Source organism: Danio rerio, chromosome 21 (genome assembly GCF_049306965.1).
Source record: "Danio rerio strain Tuebingen ecotype United States chromosome 21, GRCz12tu, whole genome shotgun sequence".
NCBI lineage: Eukaryota > Metazoa > Chordata > Actinopteri > Cypriniformes > Danionidae > Danio > Danio rerio.
Genome location: NC_133196.1, coordinates 22,496,265 through 22,513,387, shown reverse-complemented (window position 1 = coordinate 22,513,387; position 17,123 = coordinate 22,496,265). Strand labels below are relative to the sequence as shown.

The following is a 17,123-nucleotide window of genomic DNA, read 5'->3' as shown; positions in this document are numbered from 1 at the left end:
AGTGTCTGTTATTAGTATCGTTTTTGTTTTTCATTTATTGTGAATTTTTGATTTGGTTTCAGCTAATGAAAATACTTTTTGACCAACAGTTTTAATATTTCTAATTAAATCTTTCTCTGGAATCAAAGTAATAATATTGTAATGGTGCAGCCCTCATCCCCAGTGTTTCTGATTCCCCCAGTCAGAGCTGTCTGTCTGTCTGTCTGTGTCTCTGTCTGTCCTCTTGTCTTCTTCATCTCTTCATCTGTGGTCGTGGCTTCACTCTGTCAGCCTCAGACGAGCTGCTGATCTGTGCTGTGGTGTAGTAATTGTTGTATTAGTGTCGTGCGCATGCCCTTAACTCTTTCACCTTCTAGCCTGCCCGCCCGCCTGTCCGTATGTCTGTCTCACTGTCTCTCTCTCTCTCACTGTCTGATCTCACAGACGGCCAGGTAAAAGTGAAGGTAAATCTCTCTCTCTGTCTCTCGCCTGCCTGTGGACTGCTTCCCTCCATCCCCTTCCCTGCTCCCCTGTTTGAGTCTCAGCCGCCAGCTGCTCTGTCTAACACTCTTTTTTTGGTCTTTCTCTTTCTCTTCATTCATTTCCCCCTCTTTTGTTCTCCTGTTTGCATCCGGTTCTCCTCTCCCCATCTGTTCCTCTGCCTCTCCATTTCCCCTGGCTCGTCAGGTGAGAGATGCTAATAAGGAAGCCAGTGGGTTCCTGTCCTTCCTACGCAAGTCCACCAAGTATGAGGACACGCAGCACGTCCTGTGCAACCTCAACATCACCATGCCTCCCTGCGTCAAGGTGACGTACATCACTCATACTTGTGCATCAACTCATAAAAACACTGTTTTTTTCTGCACGCCACTTTTAGGGGATTTTGGCTTGGAGCATTTTGGCTTTTTTCTGTCAGACTAAAAAAAAATAATTTAATTATATTTGTAAAAAATAGATTCTTTAATCTGAGCTGTTGACTTGGTTAATTAATTCTATATATATTATATAAAAGTTTACCATTTAAAAACACCAAAAAAGATTCAACAAAATTAAGTGGTTTATAAAATCCTTGATTTTTCTCTTTGCCCAAAAATAGGCACCCACAAGAAATGAAGGGGGAAATATTCAAATTCAAAGCATTTTTAAAAAATTTGTCCATTCATTCATTTTCTTTCCGGCTTTATCCTTTTATTAATCTGGGGTTAAAATCAATAAATAAAGTACAATTCCGATCAGTCATATACCTAAAGGTCTAAGTGTACACAATATGCATTTCTATACAACACACTAGACATACTTAAAGTTTAGCATTTTTTATATTTTATGCCATCATAAGCCAGATGTCAATGAAGTTACCACATTTTTAGGTTTTGGTAGGTTTAAACTGACTTCAGTGATGATCTGATTGGTTCAAGACTTGGCTACTTTTTTTTTAAGTTTGCCACCTAAGCAAGCGAAAAGAGGACTTGATCCAACAGTTAACTTCACGTCCAACTCCATAATCTGTCCCATATAGGAGATTAATGGGGAATATTAAAATTAAAAGCATTTAAAAAATTTTAGAGTTATATGAATACAAAAATATGACATTTGTTAAAAAAACGGGTTCCCACTTGAGCCTAAAAGTGTCTACAAGGAAAAACTATGGGCTACAGTATAGGGTGTGCTTTAGGGTTAAGGGTGCATGTGTAACAAAGCATTTTTTGCACAGCTGAAAATGGTAGCAGTCTTCTAGAAATGCTCAGCTGTGAACGCTTCTCTGACTGTCACAGCAAGTTAAAAATGCTGAGTGTTCAGCAACTTGTGTAAAATAGATGCTTGGTGCCTCGCTACACTGCTGCAGTTTTAAAAGTTGTGGCACTTCTATTGAAAACAACTGAATAAAATACCCAGCTTGAGGAAAAAGCACTTTGATAATCAGTGATTATCAAATTAAATTTGATTAAATTTGATAATCAATAACTTATAATCAGTGGCATATAATGTTCAAAGAATGACAAAGATAAAAAAATAATGAACAGTAGAATAATGAATTTTCTGTTATTTATTGTCACAGACCTAAATTGAGGAAAACATCTGAAATTGATTTTAGGTATTTCTTTTTTTTGTGTGTGCACTTTATCAGTTTCTGTAAACTTTAATTGCAATGCAGTTTTTTTTAAGTTTATTTAAAGCTTTTTTTTTCTTTTGCACTGAGACATAAACCTCATCTTTAGCAGCACTTAAAGGGCCATAACCCACCCTCTTTCAGTTCATGTCTACCTCGGAATTTTTTCAAAAAATGCTTCATGAGTCTGCGTTTGCCACAATTAAAGCTGACAGGTGTTAACGTTGTCTTAACTGATGCTCAACACACACAAATCAGTTAAAATAAAAAAAAAGTACTTGAGGGTGTCTTGAACCTTTAAGTACGTCAAAACTTCAATTTAATTTCCCTGAAACAAATCTGCAGACTTTTTTGCTATTTCTGCCCAAGATTTTGTGAATAAAAGTATTTCAGTGGAATAATTTTGAGAGTATGAGCTGAAAACTTAACAAATAAATAAAAAGCGATTTCACTTTTATTCAAGTTTTAAATTTTAAATTCAAACAGCGACAACCATTTGTTTAGTAAACACTGCTACAACAGTTATGTGCTTATTACTTTACTTATTACTTTACAACATATTACTTTACAAAGTGGATTGTACACAAATAAACATTCAAAAATGTAAATATTCAATATCATTTAAGAATTATAATACAGTTATAATATAGCTGAAATATATAGTCACAAAAACTGTATAAATATATATGAAGAGCTCGGATGCAAAAACCTCTAAGTGCCATCTGAATTTTTCTTCTACAGTTAGCATTTATCTCAAGCTCCTATGTATAAGTTGGCTAATTTACCTTTTATATCAATTAATATGTTATTTTCATTGCCTTTAATGTGAAATTTGTGAACATAAATAAAGGGAGCCTCAGAAAAATTGTCATTTTAGAAGAAAATTTCAGATGGCACTTCTAAAAATCATCATATGTTTTAGACATATTTACACAAGTAAATATATGGGAAGTCAACAACAATTGTGTGGGCCTAGTTTTTGCTAATCTCTAAATGCAACACCTTCGAACAATCTGAAGTAAATCTACAAATGCTGCTAAACATTGCATGAAGAACAGAACTGCTTTAGCTCTGTATTTATTGAGTATTTGTTCTCTTCTAGGGGGTGGGTAGCGATGATCGGCGGAGGACGTTGACTCCTCTGGCCCTGAGGGAGAGGTACAGCGCCCTGAGTGAACCTGGCCTAGGTAAGACATAGCGGCATCATGCCAGCGGTGGAGGAGCAGGGCGGCTTCTGAATGCTCTGCCCATTTCCTTGCTTCTGTTCCTCTCATGCATGGCTGTGACTGGATGCTGAGCACTGCCCTCTTTTATGAGGGTAATGCTGGGATTGCGCTCAGAGGGGCCAATACTAACGCAAACAGACTTGAGAGATAAAACAGGCCCTTGTTTTTACTGAGCGAATGAGCAGAAATGTTGCGCATGGTGCTGGTTTGATGCCAGCAGAAATACTCTTAGCATGGCAAGCTCCAGCTTTGAGAATGAGCTTTGAAAGGGAAGGACTGCTAAAAGACTGCTTGTTTTAGAGATGTTGAAGGGTTGTAGAATGTGGCTGGGAGGTTTGCGTGGTGGCCAAAACATCTTGTGTCTGTCTTCATTGTTTTTCGAAGCAGATGAAGCCAGCTAATGTTTGTAGAGTGCAGATTTTGGCCAGTTGTTGGTAAGTGATGAACAATGTTACAGTTTCAGTCACTGGATGGAATCAAACATTATTCTGTTTTGGGGCATTTTATCATATAGCGGCTGTTATATGACCATTACACAGATGTCATGTCCAGCTTTGAATGAAAATGCATCTATTAGGTACCTGTTATTAGGAGATCTTTAATGAATAGGTTACTGAACAGCTTCTTTTACACGCATACCATCATCATATGCAGATGAAGTCAGAATTTTTAACCCCCCTGAATTATTAGGCCCCCTGTTTATTTTCCACAATTTTTGTTTTAACGAAGAGAAGATTTTTTAGCACATTTCTAAATTATTAGTTTTATTAACACATTTCTAATAGCTGATTTATTTCATCTTTGCCATGATGACAGTAAATAATATTTAACTAGGTATTTTTCAAGACACTTCTATACAGCTCAAAGTAACATTTAAAGGCTTAACTAGGTTAATTAGGTTAACTAGACGGGTTAGGGTAATTAGGCAAGTTATTGTATAACAGTGGTTTGTTCTGTCGACTATTGAAAAAATATATAGCTCAAAAGGGGCTAATAATTTTAACCTTAAATTTATATATATATATATATATATATATATATATATATATATATATATATATATATATATATATATATATATATATATATATATATATATATATATTCCTGTAAAAACTATATTAAAAAAATTATTATTACATTTGAAATAATTAATGAACGTTTGGATTTTATTATGTTATTAATGAATAAACATTTACATTTGAGACATTTAGTTTTTAATAAAGTTATTTATTCTCTACCTTTTTGCATTATTTTGTCAAATATAAATGTAATTTTTAAAATCTGACATTTTTAATAATGTCACTAATGAACAAAGATAAACAAGTGACTTTTTTAATCTATCAAAATTAAATCTGTCTAAACATTCTGTATAAACTTTCTCATTCAAAAATTTGAGTTTAATACAAAGAAATTCAAGAAATGAATACTTCATTCAGCAAGGAGATTTTAAATTGATTAAATGTAGAAGTAAATTACAATCTATTACTGTTATATTGTAATATAATCTATTTCAAGTGATTCATTTTATTTTGATCTTTCTAATAAGCATATTAGGATCATTTCTGAAGGAAAATGCGACACTCAAGTATAGCTGATGAAAAGTCTACTTTGAATCACAGGATTACATTGCATTTCTAAATATATAAAAATACAAACACTAGTTTTATATTGTAATAATATTTCCCAATATTTTCTTATTTGATTTTATATATTTATTAAATAAAACAGAACACAAGATTCAAAATCTAAACAAATCACACTAACCACAAAAAAAAGTTAATTTATATATATGAGGCACAAAACATCATACTGTTGATATCAGAATTATTAGCTTCCCTTCGATTATCCTTCCCCCCCCCCAAATTATGTTTAACAGTGCAAGAAAATTTTCACAGCATGTCTGATAATATTTTTTCTCCTGGAAAAAGTCTTATTTGTTTTATTTCAGCTGGAATAAAAGCAGTTTTTAATTTTTATAAACCATTTTAAGGTCAAAATTACAGAACAAACTATCGTTATACAATAACTTGTGTAATTACCCTAACCTGCCTAGTTAACTTAATTAACCTAGTTAAGCCTTTAAATGTCACTTAAAGCTGTATAGTATTAAAAAATAGCTAGTCAAATATTATTTACTGTTATCATGGCAAAAATAAAATAAATCAGTTATTAGAGTTCAGTTATTAAAACTATTATGTTTAGAAATGTGTTGAAAAATCTTCTCTTTGTTAAACAGAAATTGGGGAATAATAAACAGGGGGTCTAAAAATTCAGGGGTTGTGTAATTTTGACTCTATATCAGCCAACCGTAAGTATATAGTCATATTATTACTATAATCTACACTGTATTAAATTTCTTGTTTTTGTTTTGTTTTTCAGTGAAAGCCACTATCATAAGCTGCTGTGCTATAAAAGCATTTGATCATGTGGTAATAGTGTTGTCTTTGTCTGTGATTCAGCCGCTGTTAATGCTATGGAGAGAACCGAGCTGAAGATCACAGTTATAGCAGAGCAGCTAGGACTGAGCTGGACCGGTAAGAGCGTCTCCTCTCGTATCCCTTTCATTAACTCTCTGTGTTTCTCCTCTAAATCTCGTCTGCTTTGGTTTGTAGAGCTGGCCAGGGAGCTGCAGTTCGGTGTGGATGACATTAACCGCATCCGTGTGGAGAATCCCAACTCTCTCCTGGACCAGAGTTCAGCTCTGCTCAACCTGTGGGTAGGCCGAGAGGGCAAGAAGGCCAAGAGTGAGCATCTACTGTATTACACACTACCTCATTGTGGCTTTATCGCCCTTATTTAACAACACAGAAGCATGCTGTTTAATGTGCATGTGCAAGATTTACAGTTCATTAGCAACTAGCGGGTATAGTTTCAGCTCTGCTCAACTTGTGAGTCAGCCGAGAGGGCAAGAAGGCCAGGAAAGAGCATTTACTGTATCACACTACCTCTTTGTGGCTATGTCCCCCTTATTTAACAACACAGAAGCACACTGTTTAACATACATGTGCAAGATTTACAGTTCATTAGCAACTAGTGAGTATAGTTTCAGTATACTAAGCAATCAAAGGAGATCAGATCAAACACGGGTCAAATTAATCGGTGACTATAGTATGAAATAGCTATTGGATTAAAAGAAACTACTGTAGTATGTTAGATGAAACAGAAACCAAGGAATGCAGGAACAAAAAAGAAACAACATGTGGTATATCGTCATAAACCAAATGAAAACTGTTGAAAGCAACAATTTATTTTAACTCTAGTTTTATTGATGCATATTAGTCAGAGAGTTACAGTATCAAATATAAAGAATCAGTAAGACATCAATTCATCAGCTCCAATCTGTGAGCAAAAAAACAAAACTAGTTCACTAATTCCTCCTCTCTGAATTAAAAGTCTTGCATCAAAAACAATATTTAGAGCAAAAACACACACAAAAATATATAATAATAATAATAATAAGATAAATAAAATAACATCATAAATAAAACGAGCACATATTATGTTGTAACAGCAATACAAAAAAAATATAAATATACAAAAGTGCAGCAGTAAAAAAATTTAAAAGAAAAGAAAAAAAACAAATAACCATACATATTTTCTCTGTGCTGGCATCACGGTGGCGGAGTGGGTAGCACAATCGCCTCAGAGCAAGAAGGTCGCTGTTTCTAGCCTCGGCTTGGTCAGTTGGCATTTCTGTGTGGAGTTTGCATGTTCTCCCCTTGTTGGCGTGGGTTTCAACCGGTTAATCTGGTTTTCCACACAAGTCTAAAGACTTGTGCTATAGGTGAATTGGGTAAACTAAATGGTCTTTAGTGTATATGTGTGAATAGGTATGTATGGATGTTTCCCAGTGATGGGTTGCAACTGGAAGGGCATCCGCTGCGTAAAACATATGCAGGAAAAGATTAATAAAACGACTAAGCTGAAAATAAATGAATGAATTTTCTCTGTGCTCGCCATTTATAACTAAGCCAGGGGCAAGGGAAATATGTCAAGTATCTTTTTTTTCCTTTTAATTTTTTTTATATTTTTATTATCATTTTTTAATTAGTTTTAAAATGTGACAGGAATTGTTGCCAAATAGTGTAAAATCTTTCGGTATTACAGCAAACTGTATATACATATCTAATCTTTTCTATTTGAATAGACTGTACCAGATCATGCATCCAGTGTACATGTATAAGCAGCATTTTAAAATGAAATAATAAACGGAAAGTGAACATACAAGATGTGAAGTTTGAGTGGCAGTAATATAGAGGTTTAGTAAAAAAAACAAAAAACAAAAAAAACAGAAACTAAAAATTGGTAATAAAGTCCACATTTCTAATATTCCCTTCGGTTGCTGATACCTTTACTATTAATGTGCAAAATACAAAATCCTATTTACTATCTGTTATTTAGAGACTGTTTTCATTATCCAATGATATTACAAGTTTTAGCATTTCCATTAAATATTACCTAGTTAATATTTAACCAGCCTGTATGATAAGATCACCTTGCTACATCAATAGGTGAGTGACTTCAGAGCTTCAGAGCATTTTTCCAGATGTGTGTAGAGAAAGGCTGACCAAAACAATGTTACTTGGTTGTTCTTTGCCATGCTTTTTGGCTTTGTAGATGCACCGGGGACCTGATTATGGCACTGAAACTCAGAAAAAATGTATGTCTCACTGTCTCTTTAATTGGAAGAATTCATAAGAAAAGCAAGGTCTAATGTGTCTTTCAGTGTTACAGCAAACTGTATATTTAATCTTTGTGAACATAAAAACAAAGAAACTGCTATTGTAGTAGTTAAAAAAAACAAACTGAAACAATATTTAGCAAAAATCAACTGTATTTAAATACAGAAACAAACAATAAATCATACAAAAATAATATTAAGAGACGCAACTTAGTAATGATTAGTAAATATGGAATTGAAATGTATTTGTAAGTATTGATAAAAATAATAACTATTTAACTGCTTTTTAAGTATTTTGATTGTAAATGCAATTTAATTTAACCTTAATGTAGTTAACGCATTTAAATGGAACCTTACGGCGTACAACCTTAGGACGTGCTACAACTTGAACTAGTCAGTTGAAACAGACTTAGAGACCGTTTACACTAAATGAGATGCAACGCTCAGAAATGATTTGAACAAAAGTGAGGTGCTGAAAAAGATGTGAGATACTAAGCACAAAAAACCATAAACATAACGATAAAGACATTGTTCTAAAAATTGTTCTGAATGTAATATAACAGCAGAGTTCACACAGCTGTACCGACAAAGTTGTGGAGAAGTGATATCATTGGTATTACTTTTAGAATGTTTTCTCAGCTAATAAACTATAAACACCAACAGCCAGTCAGAATCCATTGAAACATACAGATAAAAAAGCAACAGGCGGCAATGTTTAAACTATTTTTTCGAATATTATTTAAAGATAATGACTGTCTTGGAAACTCATTATGCAAATAATGGTAAAAGTTCATGGTCCTTATGCAAGCCAGGCTGGCAAATTAAAGTATAAAAATAAAATTACCTCAGGTATGCCTTGCTAGTTGTGGCATCATGTTGCCTCCTTTAAAAATGCTGGGGAAAATAATTTGTGTTGTATTTGTTAGTGATCACTAAATTGATTACACGAGCTGAAATCACTGGTCAGATCAACTAATATCAAACTGAGGACATCTGCTGGTCACAAGAGGGTAATGCCAAGTGAAAAGCACAATCTAAAAAAAAACAGATTGTGATTGTTTTTCAGTGTGGACACAAACATATGAATCTTTATATTTATAGTTAACGTGCATTGTGTGAGCCGGCATGAAGTCAAGCAATTCAGCGCATGTTTACATAGAAAAACCAACTAAACTTCTAACAAGTAGTGCATTGCAATGGAAAATGTTATTTATTCCCTTTCCACTAAGGGAGGATTTTTTAAAACAGCGTTTTCAAATAAAAAGAGAAAGATTTTGATGTGTTTTGGCCATTTAATCACACAAGGTTTTAGAAATGGTAGTTTTTATTATTACATAATAAACATCATTGTTAAGTAAACTCATTGTTACATCATTGTTAAGTAAACTGACTAAAATAAAACTGTAATCTATATTTTAATGCAAGTTCATTTGAAAATTGTTAAAATCTCTAATCTGTCATAGCCTACACTGAATTATCTCATTAACATAAACGTATGTTGCTCTTTGTCTCTGCATGCTACTATAACGCTTCCTCCATCATCATGATGTGTTCAGTGGAGAGTCTTTATGGAGCGCTGAAGAACATCGACCGCTCCGATATCGTGAAGTGTCTGGAGGCGCAGGCTCCACCGGTGCTGCCGGAGACCCTGGAGGAAGGAGCCTGTAGACTGGTTGATCGAGACTCCACTCTGCTTTCTCCTAGTGTCGTCAATGGTAAGAATTGACTGCAGATAATCTGGACTTTATCAATGAGATGACATTATCCATCCGGTAAACCAAGGCTGAAAATGTTTGAAGCTGCATGGGTCGACCACTGATTGCGTACTAGCTTCGGTTTCCCAAAATCCAGAGCATGAAATGGTATAAAAAAAATGTCAAAATCAGGATTTCATGGTATTTTTTATTTCTTAGTTTTGTGATTTTACTCGCTGATGAATCAGGCATGCGATGACAATGCCACCATTTTCTGCCTTTTCCATTCATTATTAATGAACTAACAAGAAGGGAGTAGGGACAAACTGACTTCATGTTGCAGTAGTGCTTAAATATTCAATATTACAAGAACATGACTAAAATGAGACTCTAAATGTCTTCATTGCAGGAATTCTCAAAGAAATTATGTAACAATGTAGACATATGACAAAATATAATTATAATTGTGTTGAACAAAGTAGCATGCAGATATTTAAATGATTATATATATATATAATTTGGTAAAATGCACATTAGCAAAGTGTGTAATAGTAATTATTACAATTTTAATAGATTGATACAGTAATAATGATATTAATATTGACAGTTGGCAATGCATATACATAATAGGATAATTATGATTTGAATTAACTGCAAAGCTATATAAATAGGGGTAAAATACATAAAAATATATAAAATGTATTAAATTAAATTGATGTAATGTGTAATGTGTTATTAATGCAATTAAAATAATGTCATTTTTTGTATTTTACATATATTTACATTTCAGATATTTAAATTATAAATAATTTGGTCAAATGCAATGTTTTAAATTAATAAAAAATATGAAACTTTTAAATAGTAATTATTTTATACCTTCAGTATTTTTACATGATAAAAGTAACAAGACAAATATGTCAATCTCTACAACTTACATTACATTCAAAAACATTGTATGCATTTGTAATAGTAGCAGTAATTATAGGGATAATTAAAAGATGTATTATCCAATTTAATTTTAAAGAAATTCGTTTTTATTGGAATTTAGGAGGCTTTAATTAGCAAAAATATAATAATATAATTATTTTAAAAGAGCAATTAGGGGAAAAAAGTAATTTGATAAATATATTTCAAAATTGCATTATACTGCAACAGTTATGCTCCAAAATACAAATCAAATGTGTTTAGCTTTCTCAGGATGTGTTATTTACAATATGCCATTGAGGAACAGATAGGAGTATGGATGAGTACTTAAAAAAAAAAAGACAACAGGCCTCCATACTTGTGTCTGCGCCTCTCCCTCTCTCTTTTCCTCCTTCTCTCTTTCTCCAAACATGTCATCTGCAGCCCAGCCGCCCTCCTCTTCCTCCTCACAGCTCTCCTCTTCGACCTCCGACCTCATATTGACCTCCTCTGGGCCTCCTCTTTTCCTGTCATTCGACTTCTCTTTCGTTTTTGTTTTCTGGTTCCCATTTTGAGTGGGAGCTGTGCTGTGTCTGTACGCATGTGCATGTTGCTCGATGTGCTCTTATTTTGTAAATTTAAAAAAAAGTGTATTTGTGAGGCTTCAATTGACAAGAGGCCTTTGCTTGTGTTTCTCTATACCAGATGTTGTGTATGCATGGCATGCTTTCAACGTATGGGTTTTTTCCCTGTGTGTATTTGCACCGAGTGTCAGTCTCCTGAATCTCTGTAGCTTCAGTAACTCTTCTCTTCTCGTCTTTGGTAAATATTAACAACATTTTTTGAGGCCCTGCTTTTTTGTTGGCAACAGTTTGCATAATGCTGTTGAAAATGTATCTGCGACTGTTATGTTGCAGAAGCGTTTTCTGAACGTTATGCGTCAACTGATGTTTTGCTGTTGGTGTTTTTCGAGCCTGTTTGTTTGTGTGTGTCACTCTTTGATTATGTGACACCATTTTCAACCACAGGGCTCCGTGTTGTTGCTGATGTCATGGACTGTATTCACAAAAATGATAATCATGTAGCTATTAGCGCCCCCTGGTGGCTAAACACTCAATATTTTACAAAATACCACTAGTGTTATAACCTTTAACAGTTAAAAATTAATCTTTTTTTTTCTAAAAAGAACTTTCGACAGTATATAACAAGAAACTACTCCACAGTAAAAGCAACATTTGCATATTATTACACATTAAAGAAATAGTTCACCCAAAAATTAAGATTTATTACTCACTTTTTACTCCCCCTCAAGTGGTTCCAAACCTTTACGAGTTTCTTTCATCTATTAATCACAAAAGAAGATATTTTTAAGAAAGCCAAAAACCTGTAACCATTGACATCCATTATGGGAAAAACAAAGTCTAAGGAAGTCAATGGTTACAGGCTTCCCTTGTGTTTAAGAGTAGAAGAAAACTCAAACAGGTGTGAAATAAGAAAATATTGAGTAAATGATGAGAGATTTGATTCATTTTTCAGTGAACTATCCCATTAAATGATCTCATGAAAAAAAATGTAATGGTGTGAACGCAGTCCTAACCTGTTCTGTATGTGTGTGTGTGTGTGCTCTTGTGTGAGAATGTGAGTTACGAAATATCTAACTTCTCTATAAGTACGTATAAAACAATCAGACCACTCAGGACAGTCATAATTGTGTGTTGTTGTGTGGGTTTTGTTGTGTTGTAACGTGATTTGATGGTTTACGTGTGACAACATTTATTTGCACGTGTACATGGGTGTGTTTTTAGGTGTGCGTCTTCATATGTGGCTTTTGTACGTAACAATCAGCAGTATTTATTTACACATTTGCCTCGTGTTGCGTTGCTTATTTGTAGTAAAGTGAGAGTACATTTGTTGTGTGTCACGTGTGTGTGTGTGTGTTTTCTCATTACTGGGGGCACAGTGAAGGTCTCCACTAAATCATCACTGGAAGTCATCTTCATTCTCTTCTTCATTTCAATATCATTCCATTATAACAGCCGTACATCGTCCATCCAACCATGAAACATCTTTGCATCCATCCACCTACATACACAGCGACAACATTGGCTCATATGGTGGCAGTTGTTTGATAAATTAATCAAAACTTCTGATGAGCTTCTCTTTAGGTCTTTGCAGCAAACATTTTTGTTTTTAATAGACGTCTAATAGACATCTAAACGGTGGGAGCTTGGCTAAAACAAGGCTAAAGTTGGACTGTCAGAAAAATCTAATAGACATCTAAGAATAGCCTGAAACTAGACTGGTTGTCAAATAAACAGATTAGACAGACTTTATGTGTGTAGTCATCCATTTCAGTTTATTCGATGACTAATCTAGTTTTGGCCTATTCTTAGATATCTATTAGATTTTCATTGACAGACCAAATTTAGCCCTGTTTTAACTAAGACGACTATGTTTAGATATCAATTAGACATCTAGACATCTTTTAAAAACAAAAAAATGCTTGTTGGGTTGTTTTGTGTCATTTTTAAAGTCCAAATTATTAAGTACACACACTACAGGTGTGAAAAGTATATTTTTATTGAATGTTCTTATAAATTGCAGTATCGTGTATATGTATTATTACTTATATACAAGTATTTGAATACTTTGTTTAGATGGTTACATTGCAATTTAACAATTATCGAAGACATTCTTCACAATTGATTTTTGTTTTACATTAAAACATTTAACTACTAAACTAAGGTGAGATTTGGTTGCTTGTGTTGTTTATTAGTGGATATTTTCACAGTTTTACAAAATTTCCAAGAGTGTAACTAGCCATGATTATATTTATCTTGAAATTATAGATTCGTATGATGCTCAGTAATCTGAATTCTAAATATGTATTTCTATTAGCATTGTGAGTGGTTGACTTTAAGAGATTGACCTTGTTAAACCCTTAGAATGTTTCTTTTAAAACACTGTTATTAATCATGCATACTTCTACATCAGTCATGCAAAAACCTGTTGCTTACATGAATGCAACTTCATGTTCATTTGAACAGTCTCGGGAATTTTTATCCTACCATGCACACAAGAAAATGGCCATTGCTGCATTCTCATTAAGCTGGATGTACTGCTTGGTCACGTACATAATTTTCATACATATTTGAGAAAGATCAGACATGAGTCTATTTTGAACCCAAGTCTAGTCTGTATGTTGAGAGGGCATAATAAAGGAATATTCTGGGTTTGGTGTGAATGTGTGTAGATGAACGTTTAAGCATACTTAGAATTAAAGTTTAGCAGCAAACCCAAGCTCTGCACTGTCAGCTGAAAGACATTCAGATCTGTCTTAATCCATTCAACAAACAAGAACCATATTCAATAATCATTGATCGTTTTATTATTGGAGATGGCAACCACCATAATTGACTGATCAACTTAGATTGTGTAACTTGATAACCAAATTCAGAGGTCTCACTGTAAAATTTGTCAAAGATGCATGACACAGTGTTTATGGATAGCATGGAAATAAATTAAAATGTCATGAAATAAATCCTAGTTTTTAGATAATTTTCTGTAACAATTTATAATAACAGCATTTTTGGTGTAAACTGTTAGAGAGTAAAATTCAGAAGGATCATTTAATGGCAAGAATGTTAAAGATTAGCCCAGTTGTGCCCAAACTTGTTCTTGGAGGCCCTACCCTAGTTAAACATACCTAAACCAGCTAATCAAGATCTTCTGATTCACAAAAATAGGAAGTCCAAATTCGTTCCTGAAGGGCCACTGTCCTGAAAAGTTAAGCTTTAATTCCTATTAAACAAACTTGAGCCAGCTAATTCACTAAATCCGGGGTCACTAACCCTGTTCCTGGAGAGCTACTTTCCCGCACATTTTAGTTGCAACCCCGATTAAACACACCTGTTTGTAATTATCAAGTGCTGCTATAGGTACTATTAATTGGTTTAGGTGTATTTGATCAGGGTTGGGACTGATTTCTGCAGTTAGGTAGCGCTCCAGGAACAGGGTTGGTGACCCCTGCACTAGATGCTTTAAAGCAAGTCTAGTGGAGCTGGTTAGAGATAAAATAAGCAGGATATTTGTCCTCCAGGAGAAGGATTGTACACCCGTGGGATAGCTAATAAATTAACCCCTGGAATAGCTAACAGTTTCCCACCTTCCTTGTTGATAATCATTACATAATGGCATCTGGTCTCCTAGTTTGCTTACTGCCTTTTTTGGCAAACCTGGAAGACTTACCTTTCAGTTGAATGCACCATATGGAAATAATATCTGTTGCTAATGCTGTTCATTTGCAGAATTGAATCATTATTTTTTAAATGAATGATATACTTTTGAAGTGTTAACCTGCAATGTAGAGCTAGACTTGTATCATTTGAAGCAATGCAGTATTAGAATATTTTGGCAATATTTACTTCTGTGCTTGAGGGGGAAATGTCAAGTAGTACAGTAGTCAACACTTGAACTTAAGTGGCAAAGAGCCTGTTAAATAGTCAGCAGTATATAAAATGCGAGAGCTAAGTCAGTGACACTGACTGCAAATATGCATGTTAAGAATGTTGGGAATGTACAAATGTGTGAAATGCTATTTTTCTCGAAGCCCCTGGTTGGAAAAACACCCAGAATATTTCTTTAAAAGGATTGCTTGTTGTGAGTGAACCTAATCTACTGAATGACCTTTCTTTGGCCCTGTTACAATGCTAATGCTTTGCATTAAAGCACTTCTGTTCACTTATATATCGACAGACATGACTGCACTCAGAGCACTGTGTTCTGCATGACCTTTTTGAGAGGGTCAAAACTCCCCTTGTTACCCCCACTCCTTCTGTGTGGTGTTAGCGTTGCCTTTCTTGTCTGGCCATTCCTCAGGTTACGGGCTGGTGCAGGAGGAGCTGCTCTCCCCCGCTTCCATGCAGTATAGCCTGCCTTCTCCGCTGGGCGTCGAGCCCTACTGGCAGGAGGTGTCGAGCCTGGAGTGTGCGCCCATCGCCACCACTGAGGAGGACACCATGCTGGAGATGTCAGACGTGCAGGTATGGCCAGCAGGGGTCAGTCCATCCCTGGTGACTGTCGAGGACTCGTCACTGGATGGTAGCAGTCGTGCAGATGACTCAGAGGGCAACACGTTGAGCTTACCCTGCAGCAGTTTGGGAAGGCCTAGCAGCGGAGCCAGTGGGGCAAGTGGCTCCATAATGGAGCTGGAGGAGGAGGAAGAGGAAGAGGAGATTGAGGAAGACGACATACAGCACGAGCCGGTGTCTGCAAGTGCAGAAAAAGCATGGGCCAGCGGTGCTGTCCCAAAGGCTAACTATAATGGGCAGGCTGGAGGTCAGAGGTCGGAGGGCAAGAGGACAGATGCGGCGGCGGGCAGCAGTATGACAAGTGTAGCTAGAGGAGGAGGAAAGGGTGGAAAAGGGGCAAGTTCAGAGGAAAAGTTTTCTGTTCTTACAGGGCAGCAGCTCTATGCTCAGTTGTGCGAGAGAACCGGACTGACCCGATCCCTAGAACACAATGGGGACAGGTATGGATCATGTTAGTATAGCATGTTATGCTGCAATCATTAAGGCTCGTTCACACCAAGAACGATAACTATAGCGTTTACGCCATTGTGTCCACAACAGTGCAACAATTTGGCCAACCAAAATCAGCAACTTTCTTTACCTCATGCAAAATTCCCAGTTGTGCAGATTTCTTTTGGAGTAACAGTGACCAATGTGGCTGCAGCTTAAAGTTATTGTTCTATTTGTTGTTGGTGTGAACGATCCTTTAGACAACAAGTGTTTACACTTTCTTTGTCTGTACCTACTCTCAGGCTCGGCAGCGGTGCCTTCCAGCCTTACTCGCAGGAGAAAGACTCCCTCCACAGCTGGTCTCAACCCAAACCCAGGCAGACCATGGAGACCATGATGTCATCGTCCCCGGACCACAATCAGTCACGTGTAGCACAGGAGGCCCTGCTTACACCGGTATGTGATACAGGCCATTCGGAGGTCCTGCGGGGGCGTCTACTGGGCACTCAGCCCTTTGATAAAGGGCTGGGTTTCTCCCATCAGGAGGGGGAATTACGGGCATGGGACCAGGAAAGACGGAAGGCACAGGTGTGTCCCCTGAGCCTGTCCAGTCTGAGCAAAGAGCATGTTTTGGGCACGGTCTTGACTTGAGTTATTCAATAATGATAATTAATGCAAGCAATATTTTCTCCTTGCAGAAGGATGATCCAGTAGATCTCAGCAGTGATCTTCTACATGAAGAGCAGTTCACTGATGAGCATGGGAATGTTGTGACCAAGGTGGGTCATCTCTTTTCTTTCCGATTCATAATAGTGTTTTGTGTAGTTGTTGTTGTTGAACGCAATGATTCAGTCAATTTGACCCCATCTTTCTTTTCTCCAGTTGGGTGTGGATGTGAAAAAGGATGTCCAGACCGTGAAGCGTTCCAGTCTGCGGAGAGTAAAGCACTGAAACAAAACACAAACTGTCCTGAAGGTACGGGACAGGTAAAAAGATTGATGTAATACTTAA

General features: G+C 35.8%; 1 protein-coding gene across 50 annotated transcripts in view; it reads left to right on the top strand.

Moving 5' to 3' along the window:
* Window positions 1-17,123, top strand: part of ank1b (ankyrin 1, erythrocytic b) — a 129,145-nt gene that overhangs the window by 105,868 nt on the left and 6,154 nt on the right. For 4 of the 50 annotated variants that reach the window (XM_073935275.1, XM_073935272.1, XM_073935270.1 and 1 more), the window contains 9 exons: window positions 667-786; window positions 3,189-3,273; window positions 5,775-5,849; window positions 5,928-6,059; window positions 9,553-9,711; window positions 16,054-16,123; window positions 16,415-16,568; window positions 16,811-16,891; window positions 16,995-17,087. In XM_073935275.1, the coding sequence (XP_073791376.1) occupies window positions 667-786; window positions 3,189-3,273; window positions 5,775-5,849; window positions 5,928-6,059; window positions 9,553-9,711; window positions 16,054-16,123; window positions 16,415-16,568; window positions 16,811-16,891; window positions 16,995-17,063 (945 nt within the window). In that variant the 3' untranslated portion in view covers window positions 17,064-17,087. Of the gene's footprint in view, window positions 1-423; window positions 444-666; window positions 787-3,188; window positions 3,274-5,774; window positions 5,850-5,927; window positions 6,060-9,552; window positions 9,712-15,471; window positions 16,124-16,414; window positions 16,701-16,810; window positions 16,892-16,994; window positions 17,099-17,123 lie in introns of all 50 variants that reach the window. The other 46 variants (XM_073935274.1, XM_073935271.1, XM_073935269.1 and 43 more) reach the window with 15 other exon arrangements.